We start from the raw sequence: 13,437 nt of genomic DNA on the forward strand, positions 1-13,437 counted from the left end.
ACAGAGCTCTAATGCAACGAGATACCAAACAACTTCACTATATCCAAGAACAGAAAATAATGCATAGCTTTAATGATAAAGCGATGTGTAAAGATATACCAAAAATATTTACTTTTTCTTCTCATAATTGATGTTGTAACCCTTAGTCCAGTGGTTTAAGCTTAATTAATTCTTCTACACCAGAAGGTCTGGGGTTTAAACTCCAAAAAACGTAAATTATACAGATTATAGGAAAAAAAGGTTACAAGAGGTTTTCAGCATGGTGCAGGGCGGTTCGGAGTGACTCAGTTAGACGTGAGTGACACAGTGAGACGTGTATTATCATATAGTGGTTAAATTATCGACTGTAAAATCGTCTATGTAATATTTTTCAGCATTATAATAGCAAAAAACTTTCAGAGAAAATGAGCATCCTAAATGCCCAGAAACTTTGGTGTTACAGTCACGCTTTCTCAGTTGCACCTTTTACGTAATCCAATGAAGAAGCAGCAACCAGCAAAACATCAGTCTGTAATAAACTCACTACTCAGAATAATCAAAGTGATCAATAAATAGAGAGGTATACTTAGCATTGCATGACTGTGAAGTGTCAATAACCTATAGTCTTGCTATTAAGTAAAGTACAAATCAGAAAGAAACATGATTTAGGCCACAATCGGTTCTTTGCATTTTCGTTTGCGTATCCCATATTACAATGTTCTAACTATTATGACATGCGGACACAAATGCAAACACAGAGAAACAATCGGTGACCTTAACTATAGTAAGAAAAACTTAAGAGGACAGAGACATTAAAACTTGATAGTAAGTTTTCACTTAAATTTGAAACAGTGAGTAGTTAACGGGTCGCTTCCAGGAGTATGTGAAGCAGAATAACTGGTAGCCAAGAGCATCAACTACCAAATCCTTGACCGCTCCGGAGTGAGAGCCTAGGTGCTTGGCTTGAGACCTGGAAGTCGTGTCTAACCAGCGACCAAATACAACAGCATGTAGTTATATTCCATCACTCTTTTCGCATGAGCCCTCAAGAAGTTTACCAAGAAGTTTGTGGTTACGATGATGAAAGTAAATCGAAACAGATGCTTATGATACCATGGACTGTTTTAAGGGAATGGGAGAAAGACGACCACGCTCAACCAAACGTAGCATTAGCTGATCTGCCTCCTCAACTTTTCCTTCCAGAACCAGTCTCTTGCTAAGCTTCTCACACATCTTAACATCAGGTATCAGATCACGGTTAAACATCCGACAAGCCACTTTATATGCTGATAGAGGTGCACCTTTCTTAAGATACCCTTCCATAAGTACATAACATGTCTTAGCATCAGATGTTGAGGCTGTCCTCAGAACTTTACCCAAAATTTTGTCTGCCTCCTCAAGCTTTCCCAAACCACAAAGCTTCTCAATGACTTGATTATACACTGTCCTGCATTTCTGCCGCAGTAGCATCTTCTCCAGTATAGCCACGAGATCATCAACCTTTCCCATTTGGCAGTATCGATGGATGACAGTCCTGTATGTGACAGGGGTGGGATCTATGCCCTTATGAAGCATCTTGTTCAGAAGTTTCGTTGCTTCTTCTATTCTACCTTTCTTTCCCAGTGCATCAACTAAAGCGGTATATGTGAAGACATCTGCGTGTTTGTTGATCAGGTACATGTCATCGAGCAGTGAGAGAGCAGCGTCTACCTCATCGTTCTGACAAATACCATGAATCACTGTAGTGAAATTCACGACATTAATAGCACACCCCTTGTTCAGACACTCCTCCATGAATTTTCTGGCTTCGTGTGTTCTCCCATCCCGGCAAAGACTCTGGAGCAGTAAGTTAATTTCAACTGGGCCTGGGAAAAAACCTTTTAGTACCATCTCTCTTACCACATCGCAAGCCTCAGACAACTTCCCTTCTCTACGAAACCCATGCATAAGTACGCTGTAGGTAATAGAGTTTGGACTCCACCATTGCTCTTCACTCATGTTCATCATCTCTCTTGCCTCTAACGATTTCCCCGTTCTGCACATCCCATTTAACAGAGCCGTGTACGACACAGTATTTGGTTTGTATCCATGTGCGTGCATAACCTGAAGCAGCTTCTTGGCTTTGTCCACCTCACCCAAACGACAGAAGCCATTGACAACTGTTGTATAAGTCACTACATCGGGAGGGCAATGTCCCTTTGACAGCATTTCGTTAATGAGATCTTTTGCCTCAGACATTCTTCCTTCTTTGCACAATCCATGAACTATAGCACTATAACACACCTTATCAATCCGAAACCCTTTTCCCTCAGCCTCTTTAAGAAACAAAAGAGCCGCATCAGGATGACCATTCTTTGTGAGCATATGAATAAGATTATTGTAAGTGACTTGATCCGGCACCAGACCATGCTCTTTCGCCATTTTCTCCATCAAGTTTCTCACTTCCACAATACGGTTCTCTTTGCAAAGAAAGCCCATTATGGTATAGTAACTAACTTTATCCGGCGCACATCCTTTACTAGGCATCTCCTCGAGTAGCTCAACAGCTTCCTCAACTCGACGCAAGTCACAATACCCTCTGATCAAACAATTATAAGTCACCACATCTGGCACTATACCAATAACCTGCATTCGTTCCATAAACCGTAAAGCTTTCTCCAACCTATTCGCCCTCACGAAAACATCAATAGCCGTGTTGCAAACCAACAAGTCAGGCTCAACACCAGCTCTCTGCATAAGAGTCAACACCTTCAAAGCATCCCTCAGCTGACCTGCTCTACTATACGATACCATCACAAGCGAAAAGGCTTTAGGGGTTCGATGTATACCTCTACGTTTCATCAAAACAAGAACTCTTCTCGCACCTTGACAGAGCTTAGTCTTGCTAAGAACCTCGAGCATGGAGTAATACACAACGGGGTGGTGGCGATACCGCCACTGACGATCCGCCCAGTAGAAGAACTTGAGAGCAACACGCTCGTCGTCTTGCGAGCGTAGAACGGCGCAGACTTGCGGTGGTTTAAGGCTCCTTAGAAGATTCCTCATTTCGCCTTCGTGCTTTGGGTTCCAAGATGACCTGAGATTAATCAATCGGTTCGTCTCTCTCACCAGAGGGTGCCTAGATTCATCTTCTTCCACGTCGAAGCTACGGTTTACGTCTTCTCTCGATTGCGGGATCTTCCCGAAAGATTCCAGAACAGACAAATCATCACCATTGTCCCATTCGTCGAGACTTTCTTCATCGTCTTCTTCTGTTAATTCATTTATCTCGTCAAAGCTAATGAATCTAGGGTTTCGAATTTCTCCAGATTCAGCTTCACTGACATTCAAAGGCGGCGACTTTCCGAAACCCAATTGCGTTACTTCTCCTGACAGGTGGTCATCTTCGCCATGACAAACTCCTTCTCTCAATGGGCCATGATTGAAGGCAGGAGTTTCCGACGAAAATGTGGAGATAGATGCGTCAGTTTCGCCGTTGGAGATTGGAGAAGCTGAGAATCGGATTAAGGGTCGACGAAGAATGCGAGTTAGCCTTAGATTCAACATCAATTAGACAAACGGAAACGAGTAGTGTTCTTCACAGAGCAAAGTAACGGACAGGATGCGATTTTGAAAGTTGGAACTTGAATCATCATTAGGGTGTGACCACGAGAAGGTGTTGGGAAAAATAAATAGAATGTATGGACTTTACATTTATATAGTGATGTATAACAAAGAAGCACCAGTGGTCTAGTGGTAGAATAGTACCCTGCCACGGTACAGACCCGGGTTCGATTACCGGCTGGTGCATGAGCTTTGAAGAAAAATTGGTTCAGCGAAGGTTGGGTCCATCGCATAAATCTGATTTCCCTGATGAAATTGCCATTTACTGAGCTCTCTTTTTTTTTTTATGTCAAATTTAATTAAATTTATCAATTTAAGTAGTAGGTAAACAATAGAGCTAAAAAGTCTTAAAAATCCAAATGTGTTAACAAATCATACAATAAATTTTAGTCAGAAAAACAAATAAAAGTAAGGAAAATTTGTCAAGATTTATTTGAAAAGATAAAAGTTTTTCTATATGAAAAGAAATATAACATCCTTGTTGTTGAACGAAAAAAGAAAGAATAAGCTATCCTCCAATTTCCCACAACCACCAGGAGCAGGAGTTACATTGAGAGCCGTCAAGAGTGCGCCACGTGACAAACGTAACCGTTAGTATATAAAATAATATATTTGATGTTCATCTCCTCCCTCTTTGCGTCGTCGACAACGTACCCTTCTTCTTCTGTTACCTCTTTTTATTATTACTATCGAGTCTTTTCCTTTGCCATATCCTCACAGGAAACATACATAGTCCGATGATGAACGGTTCGGTTGCGACTGAGAACGGTGGCGAGGGATCGTCTCTGATATTCCTGGGAACGGGATGTTCCAGCGCGGTCCCTAACGCAATGTGTTTGATCCAGAAATCAGATCCTCCCTGCTACGTCTGCTCGCAGTCTCTCTCGATCCCGCCAGAGAGAAACCCTAATTACAGGTACAAACATTCTCGAGTGTGGAGTTGCTATCTTAGTTTTTTTTTGCTTCTGCATGTCGGTGATCACATTAGTTATGTTCCTTTGATTCAATTAGTCTAGCTTTGCGTCCTACTTTTAAGATTGTGTGTGGCGCTTGATTCTGATGATCCATCTTATAGCTGATTCCTCCCTATTCTAGACTCGAGATTGTCTTTTCAGTGCAAGAGTTATGTCCTTTTTGTTTTGGCAGGGGAAACACTTCACTTCTAATTGATTATTGCCAAAGTGATGGCAAACATAAATACATTCAAATCGACGTTGGCAAGACGTTCAGAGAACAAGTCCTTCGTTGGTTCACTCTTCACAATATTCCACAAGTTGATTCTGTAAGTCGTGTATGAATATTGTGTTTCGTGCCTAGAAAAGGATCTAACATGCCTGAGATAATGTATGAAGAAAGCTAACATGAGGCAAATTTTTAAGTCTTGAATTACAATTCTCGAGTGCATGCATGTAAGGACTAATTTTTTTTTTACATGACCTGCAGATCATTTTAACCCATGAGCATGCTGATGCAGTACTTGGCCTGGATGATATACGCTCCGTGCAACCATTTAGTCCTACCAATGATATAGATCCTACTCCAATTTTCGTAAGCCAATTTGCTATGGACAGGTAATAATAATGGTCTTTGCAAATTTTCAGTTTGACCTTCTAGACTTTGAAAGCTGTAGTTGCGACAATTGCCTGCTTTTCTTTCTTCATAACAGTCTTGCTGTGAAGTTCCCGTATCTGGTTCAGAAGAAACTTAAAGAAGGCCAAGAAGTTAGGCGGGTTACACAGCTGGACTGGAGACTAATCGAAGAAGATTGTGAGAAGCCATTTGTAGCTTCAGACTTATCATTCACGCCACTTCCAGTGAGTTTCTCAAAGCCTCTGTTAGAAATAGTGATTCATGTCTTCCTTGCTTGATCTATCCGGAGACTCAAATCTTGTTTATGCCTCTTAGGTGATGCATGGAGAAGACTATGTCTGCCTTGGTTTTCTTTTTGGAGAAAAATCAAGAGTGGCGTATATATCTGATGTATCACGCTTTCCACCAAGCACTGAGTATGGTAAGTGTGTGTAACAAAGTGCTTAGTGTGTTATTGATACTCTCAATGAAGATAACTTAGACTCTATATGCCTTTGGATTATACAGTCATATCAAAATCTGGTGGTGGACAATTGGATCTCCTTATCTTGGATACATTATATAAGGTAACACAGATCATCCTTATGTATTAAAGTTTGTTTGTTTTCATTTTTCTGATGTTTTCACTTTCTTTCTTTTATCGTGACTGTAGACAGGATCCCACAACACCCACTTATGTTTCCCGCAGGTTAGCTTAATTTGAAGGTGTTTTCTTTTTCTTCTTTTTTATTTTTCATGTATGCTTACTCTTGTTTTCATATAGACACTAGAGACGATCAAAAGACTGTGTCCAAAAAGGGCTCTTCTAATTGGAATGACTCACGAGTTTGATCACCACAAGGACAATGAGTTTCTTGATGAATGGTCTAAAAGGTAGAAAACTGTATCAGAAGAAACCATACACAGAAAGAGAGAGAGGTGTAATCTTATTTATTTGTTGCAATGTTTGGTTTTGTTAGGGAAGGGATCTCGGTAAAACTTGCGCATGATGGCTTGAGAGTCCCTATCGACCTATGAAGAAGAGGTAACAAAACCATTACTTGGCCTTCTCATTAAATCTCTTTAGGTTGAGCATCAAAATCAGAAGATGAGGATACAAAGAGAGACGGAAATGAGAAAACGGCTTTCTTCAAGATGCACTAAAACCTTCTTTTTTTGTTAATTGTTGTTGTTTTAACCTTTAATCTTAAGTTGGGATCTTTGTGTCTTTGCCAAATTATAGTTTAGCATTTAAACCCTTTGCTTTATTATCTTTTTGCATTTTTCCTGATATACTTGTTAAAATAATCTTTATATATAAAGTAGGGTTTACTCCCTCCTGGTGAAGCCACCTCAGCATCCACGTCATTAAGTCAAATTTTGAGAAGCCGACATGTGTCCTCTTATAATAAAACTATGTGTTTCATTAACTCTGCGTTCATTTATATTCTGAGAAAGTTTAAAATGGGTTTCGAATGTGGTCATGTGTTTTAATTATTTAAAGGCTTGAATTGGACTCGAATTTAGACATTTTGTAATCTGTAGACAAGGTCTCCTCTTGGAGACTCCGCCGTCTCAAAAAAAAATCGCAAATCGGTAAAAAAAATCTGAAAATGTAACATTGTTAGTCTGAATCTAATCGTCACCTTTGACGGGATCATTAACAAGTTTACCACTCCGCACACGGTATCATTGAATGCAAACCCCTTTACTTCATTTCTCAGAATCTTTGACTATAAAAAGGCATGTCATATCCCCTGGATTTCAATCAGTATTATCCTCTCAAGCATTAGCTTTTGATAACAGTGATTTTGATTTTGGTTTCTGGGAAATGATTTCACTTTTGGTTTTGTTTACTTGATTTACGTTTGTTCATGTATAGATTATCAATTTTTTTTATTCCTAAGTTTTTGTGTATCAGTGATGATTTAGATGTTGATTTTTTGTTTATTCTATTTGTTACGATCTTCATCAATGTAGTTTTCGACCATAGATTTCCTACATGATTATATTTTTAATTCCTTTTTACTATGTGCTTGCGTTCTGTTTTGGATGATATTTGTTGGTCTCATGTTGTTTTTTTGTTACTGAGCCGAACAATTGTTTACATTGTTACCATCCTCCTAGATTTCTCTTTGTATGTTTATGATTTTAATTTGTACTTGACTAATTTATAGAGTTCCTTTTGATGTTGGCTATCGATCGTTTTGGTGATAGGTTTTGTGACCAAGAAGCCCACGAAGTGAGCAGGACGTAGCAAAGAGTTTGCAAATGATCCAAACTAAACCAAACGGCCAAACAAATGCCTTCTTCGTTTTCATTTAATCATTGTCTACTGATTCTTAACTTTCATGTGTTCAGTAGTTTCCAAGGATTAAACATTTTGGCTGTCAAAAGATTTTTCATTTGGCTACTGTGAAATTTATTGAAGGTTAGAAGCGTAGATCTTTTATCTGTTATTGTTTTTTTTTTCCATTAAAGTTTCTATCCTAATTCTTTTGTGTGCTGGATTTTTTGTGATCCTTATAAAATATTTCTGTGAAACTTTCGAAAAAGAACATCGTATGGAACAAATATATTGTTGCTTGCTGTGAATGGCTCCTTTCACTATGAAGATTCTTTTATAACTTAGCCTCTTGATCTTGAAAGGCACACTAACATAATTGATAGAGGAAGCACCGTAAAGATGGACGCAAAAACAGGTTAAGAAAATCTGTGGGAGACAATGCTCTAAATCTAATACTTTCATTTCACAATAATGCAGTGGAAGACACTTTATGGTGCTAAGGCTGAAAAGTGCAAAGTTGGCTATGAGAAAAACATGAGAGACTACAACAGATTATCTGGTAAAACGAGTGTCAATCGAGTGTCAGTTTATAGATTGGTTATTATTTGAATCATTGACCATATTGAATTGTTGTTACTCTAAGGAGAGAGGTCGAAAGGAAGATGAGGCCATCTACCATTACAGATGTTGAACTACCAACGTACTCCGTCTGCCATGTTCAGGCTGCTTGTTTCTTCTTCTACGTGATTCTTGATTTTCTAAGCTTTCGTTCACGTTTTTGCGTTACAATAATTACTCTCCTTATCCAAATGTTCCATGTGTTGCTTTCCAAGTTTAACTTAAAAGCCTCTTCACATATACTTTATTTAATATTGTATTACAGAGCAATTCATTGCAGTAAAATTAGTTAGAGATCCAAAAATTACTTGACAAACAAGTTACTAATCAAACCACTGGAACATAAGGAAAAAAAAAAAGAACCCAAATCCAACAACATAAGCTACCAAGACAAAATTGAAGTCCCCCACGATTGACGAATCCAAATAATTGACATCTTAGAAAACCCAATCTTCCTAGATCCAAATTAAAACGATTATGTTTTCATGATTGTTTTTAAAGATATGGAATATAGATGTATATCACTCTCTTCTCATTACTTCATATATCTCTCTATACAAAAGAGAACTATCATATATAGTTGTAAGTTTTTTAAACAAGAAAAAATTACAATTTTTAAACATCTGATTTAAAAAAAAAACATAAAATATAGAGAGTTTTAAATTTAAATGAGAGAGTCCATTGAATTACTTAGAGACTAATAGGAAACAAACGTTATAAATAGTTCTAAGTGAATCGAAACATGCAAACAATTCAACCAATTAAACACTGTAACTAAAATTTAATTATTTTTTGTTCATTCTTCTCTTCATCTTATATATAATTTTCAATAACAAAAAATGGATACAAAAATTTTTGAATCACATAAAAGAAAAATACTGAATTATTTAAAATTATATTATATTTGTCTATAGCTTCTTATATATTTTTTATAATAGATTATAGAATTTATATATTAAAATAAGCATACTAAATATATAATCAAAATTAAAATTTAAACAAAAAACCCGGGCGTAGCCCGGACAGACCCTAGTAACAAAATAAAGAAGAAGCAGTTCATCTTAAAACTATTTTATGGTTGAAATTTTAATTACTACATTAGTCAAAATTTTAATAGAAAGTCTAGAGAAAATCATTCTCAAATAATATAGTAAAAGACCACTCAAAAGGCTTGGTTTCGTATGGTTAGATTCATATTCATTTGTAGTCACGGAAAAAGAAAAATCATTTCTAGTCACGGATCATTCTCATCGTGAGCTATCAACAAAACAACAAAATACATGTTCAACTATAGTTATTTTGTAGGTTCTGACACTAAGGGCATGATTAACTCTGGTCTCTTATCCGGAGTTTTTAACTCATCATTTGATATTTTTTTGTTTTTTTAGATTAAAAAACGGCTCTTATTATATCTTTTATTTAAGAGACGGTTCTTAGTTTTTCTTAGTTAAAATCTAAAAAAAACTAAGAATCGTCTCTTAACCGAAGGTAAGAACCTCAGTTAAGAAACTGGAGTCAATGGTCTATGGTTTCTTCAATAACAGAGGAAAGAAAACGACAATTCATGGTATTTTCATTTGAGATCAAGAGAAAGCAAACAAAATGCATATCACAGCATACTATGAGTTATCTTCTTCGTCTTTATAAATTTATGTGTCCATCCAAAGGTTTCTTACAGATCCCCATAAAAGAAAGCTAATCTAGGTTCCAAAAATAACTCGATAGAAGACGATAGGGCATCTATGTAATTAAGCTTGGCAAAATCTTTTGGGTAGTTAGTTACTCTATGGACCCACGGGAGATATGTTTTGTGTTTCTAAATTCTACTATGTCAAGTCAAACTCGTGGTTTTGAACATATTGCAAAAGATAAAAAAAATAAACTAAATTCACATTTATTGATTAAGTTAGTAATAGCAATGTGAAATGAAAAATGTCAAAAAGTATGTGCGATGAAATGTACAAGGTAGCTTTTTTGACTTATCCCATACACCGACCACTAAAATCAAATTGATGCACCATTTCAACAAGCCCATTTATATGGCATGGCCTTTTGTGTATATATTTTGTTTGAACATTCTTTTGGTGAGTACAATTCTCTTCGTAGTTGACCAAAAAAATGGCTACCTTTATTATTCAATTGAGAAAATGAAATAAATCAGCGACCAGTATGTACATCACAATCACATCATTGTTGATTACATGTATGGCAAAAGCAGATCCAAATGTTCATTTCACTATAAAAACGAATGAAAAATAAAGTTAAATGCGGTCAAATATCTTTCTACGAGAGTCCAACCAATATCACTTTCTATGAAATTCATACATGGATCAACGACAATTCGACAATATAGCTCACGTTTATTAACAACCAGAGACAAGAACCATGTCATAAATCTATCACAAAAACGTGTTATAAAGTTTTGATTATATTAAAAATACATGTTATGTTTGAATTTACGTGTACGTTTCGACTTTATATTAACACATGTGAGAAACAAAATAGGCACTTCATGTGCAACCATCCAAACAATAAGACTGTACATTTTTATTTGTAACAACCAAAGAAAATTATTGATATGATGATGGTGAAAACAGTAAACAGCAATAAGAACTGAATGTGAAAAAATTAACGAACTGTGGTAATTAAGTAGAATCGGTTGGAGAATACTTGTTTCAGACTTTCTGTCTTGTTATATTTTAAATTTGAATTTCAGTAACCTCACATTTGAAAAAAAATTTACATTATGGAGAAAAAAAAACACTAAATGGTTGATTATAAGGACACTAGATCTATGGCACACTAACATGAGTATCGTGTTACATATCTTTACCCCGTAGTTAATGAAAATTCACTTACCAATAACCCCCCTAAAATATTTTAGAGTATTGCACAACTATTAAAAAATTTGTCTTTTATTTAAAAATAAAATTAAAAATTATTTAACCAATTACAAAATAGATTACAAAATATTATTGATTACACGGTTTTTGATAAAGTTAAAAATTACATTGAAATATGAAAACATTATATATTTTAAAACATCAGAAAGTTCATTAAAATCATTTATTTTGAAACGGAGAAATTACTTTACACCCGAAAAAATAAGATAAACCTTAATATAGTTTATTCATATATACTAGTGAATCTGAATTCAACAGGTACCAAAATTAAACATAAATTTGATGGTAATTATTTTAAAAACGTTTATTGATAGATAAAAGAATGATTACAAGGAAAAGCGATTAAATCATTCAAGAACCATGAATTCACCAAGAACAAGTAAAACTATATAAATCTTAGTTTTTGTGTGGATTTATGTGTGATTGTGAATGTGTCTCTTTTCGAACTAATTTTTTTCTTTTACAACCGACTTCTTTTTTTTCCTCTAAGTTGACATACTCTTTTGATCGCCTTTTAGTCAATTAGGCCGAATTTGGTTTATTTGATGAGCTTTGTTTGAAGGATGTAATCTAATCTCCAAGCCCCCCAGTTCATCATAAATCATAAGACACGAAGTCGATCTCGATAAATTTGCAACAATATATCCTAAAAGTAAAGAACTCGACATTTTTGTTTACAAATGTTGTCGGGTTGCCACATCGGCGCTTCCAAAGGCCCCTTATTTGGTATGCTCCAAACCATTCGTCAAGGTTTCAGTTGTTGATGATCATACCACTTTTCAAACAATTAAATTGTATTTCGGTTTGCTCTGATAAGTGGAATTGTCGTCTCAAGCGTGGGAATCGTGGCGATGCAAGGGTTTATATACTTAATGATGATGTATTTTGTTCCTTCCGCCGTATTTCTAATAAATACAAGCCATGAGTCCTTCCTTTGCAATATGTGACATCTTTCATAGATCAGTTGATGAGGCTCCATGTCAGATGAACATCGAATATTGTTTGAGAAATTCGGTATATATATCGTGAAAAATATTGGCGGAGTTCTCCTCGAGTCTTGAGAACCATGTCGAAGCCGGTCCACTGGGATTTTCCACGAACAACTGACAGTATATCACATCTTTCTCCTCAGCGGTAAAATGTGTTCTTCCCATGGCTATATTGAACGTAGTGATGTGATCTCTATGATCGAAATCACCGGAGAAAAACGGGACTTTCAGCTTATCCACATGATGAACTCGGATATAAGTAATCTTTTTGTGAAGGGATCCTCTGCGTTGCAACGAGGACATGTTCTATCTGGGGAGCCAAAATTGTTATCCAGTGGATCTTAGACGAGTTATCATGTATCATGTTCTGGAGAACATCAATTTGTTGGGTTGTTGCATGGTTAGTTTGAATCGTTGTGGTTTATTTGTAGAGAAGAGTCACCTTCTTGTAGTTTTAGATTTTTTTATAGTCGACTTTTTTTTTCTAAGTTAATATATTCTTTTGATCACATTTTAGTTAATTATCTGATTTGGTTTACTTGAAGGTAAGCTTTGTTTTAGGAATGTAATCTATTTCCAACATATACAATTTTTGTCATCTGTTTATTAACATTAACAACGGTAAGAAGTATACAAGAGTTCAAAACCCGACTAATACATAATATCATCGGAGCCAGAGCCAAACACATATATATTGGAACCAAAAACATGACATACCCCGGGCCCGGGGCAATAACACGTAACAACAGCAATATAAGATACTCCATCTGTTTCATTATAAGTGTCGTTTTAGGTTTCGGCACACGGATTACGGAAACAATTAATTATGTACATTTCCTATAAAAAAAATATTATTACCTATACACCTAACCATATTTCAACCAATAGAAAAATAACTTTTGCATAAAATTAATAAATTTTGCATTGAAAATCGAAAACGACACTTATTTTGTAACGAAAAAAATTCTCTAAAATGACACTTAATATGAAACGGAGGGAGTATAAACTTAAACTAAAAACCTTCAACCAGGTCGAATTCATTCCATGAATAATAATGAACAGTTGAAGTCTGAAAAAAATCCATTTAAAAAAAAAATATTTAGAAAAGAAAGTAATCAGCCTCATATGTATAGTTTGATTATTTTCTGTCGAAAGGCATGACTTTAAGAAAATACTATTTTAAAATAGATCTCTTTATGAGAAAACAAGATTAGTCTATAGGAATCTAGCTGAGCTTGAGCCTCACAATACATACACGCTCGCCATTGTTTATATAATTCGTATGTTTTGAATTTTACGAGCCGATAAACCTATATTAGTATATAAAAAGCTATAATTATATATTTCACAGCTTGTTTGTCATAACTTATAATCATACGAATAATATAAGCGGCCAGTGAGTTGTACTGCTGCTCGGTAGGGCACAGATCCACTTCCATTGCTCGGTAGGAGTATAAGATAACGTTTAATTGTTTTTATTTCATGGTAA

The 13,437-nt window shown here is 35.7% G+C and overlaps 2 protein-coding genes and 1 non-coding gene across 3 annotated transcripts; 2 read left to right on the forward strand and 1 right to left on the reverse strand.

Moving 5' to 3' along the window:
• Positions 1 to 627: 627 nt before the first annotated feature.
• LOC106411529 (pentatricopeptide repeat-containing protein At5g39710) lies at positions 628 to 3,650 on the reverse strand. The gene has a single exon (XM_013852313.3). It carries the CDS (start codon positions 3,523 to 3,525, stop codon positions 1,084 to 1,086), a length of 2,442 nt encoding a protein of 813 aa, XP_013707767.2. The 5' UTR covers positions 3,526 to 3,650; the 3' UTR covers positions 628 to 1,083.
• Positions 3,651 to 3,769: 119 nt separating this feature from the next.
• LOC125588220 lies at positions 3,770 to 3,855 on the forward strand. The gene has a single exon (XR_007324609.1). It is a non-coding gene; the product is annotated as a small nucleolar RNA snoR114 (small nucleolar RNA).
• Positions 3,856 to 4,045: 190 nt separating this feature from the next.
• LOC106411530 (putative hydrolase C777.06c) lies at positions 4,046 to 6,409 on the forward strand. The gene is made up of 9 exons (XM_013852315.3): positions 4,046 to 4,498; positions 4,729 to 4,864; positions 5,026 to 5,153; positions 5,249 to 5,396; positions 5,488 to 5,593; positions 5,680 to 5,738; positions 5,825 to 5,860; positions 5,936 to 6,045; positions 6,132 to 6,409. Exons 1-9 carry the CDS (start codon positions 4,320 to 4,322, stop codon positions 6,187 to 6,189), a joined length of 960 nt encoding a protein of 319 aa, XP_013707769.1. The 5' UTR covers positions 4,046 to 4,319; the 3' UTR covers positions 6,190 to 6,409.
• The last annotated feature ends 7,028 nt before the right edge of the window (positions 6,410 to 13,437 follow it).

The sequence above is a fragment of the Brassica napus genome, chromosome C5 (genome assembly GCF_020379485.1).
Source record: "Brassica napus cultivar Da-Ae chromosome C5, Da-Ae, whole genome shotgun sequence".
Taxonomy (NCBI): Eukaryota; Viridiplantae; Streptophyta; class Magnoliopsida; order Brassicales; family Brassicaceae; genus Brassica; species Brassica napus.

Bases quoted from the DNA above. Each gene is read 5' to 3' on its own strand.
- LOC106411529 (XM_013852313.3), bottom strand. From the start codon at position 3,525: ATGTTGAATCTAAGGCTAACTCGCATTCTTCGTCGACCCTTAATCCGA.
- LOC106411530 (XM_013852315.3), top strand. From the start codon at position 4,320: ATGATGAACGGTTCGGTTGCGACTGAGAACGGTGGCGAGGGATCGTCT. The intron at 5,739-5,824 runs GTAACACAGATC...TCGTGACTGTAG, and splicing joins TCTTGGATACATTATATAAG to ACAGGATCCCACAACACCCA. The intron at 5,861-5,935 runs GTTAGCTTAATT...GTTTTCATATAG, and splicing joins CCCACTTATGTTTCCCGCAG to ACACTAGAGACGATCAAAAG.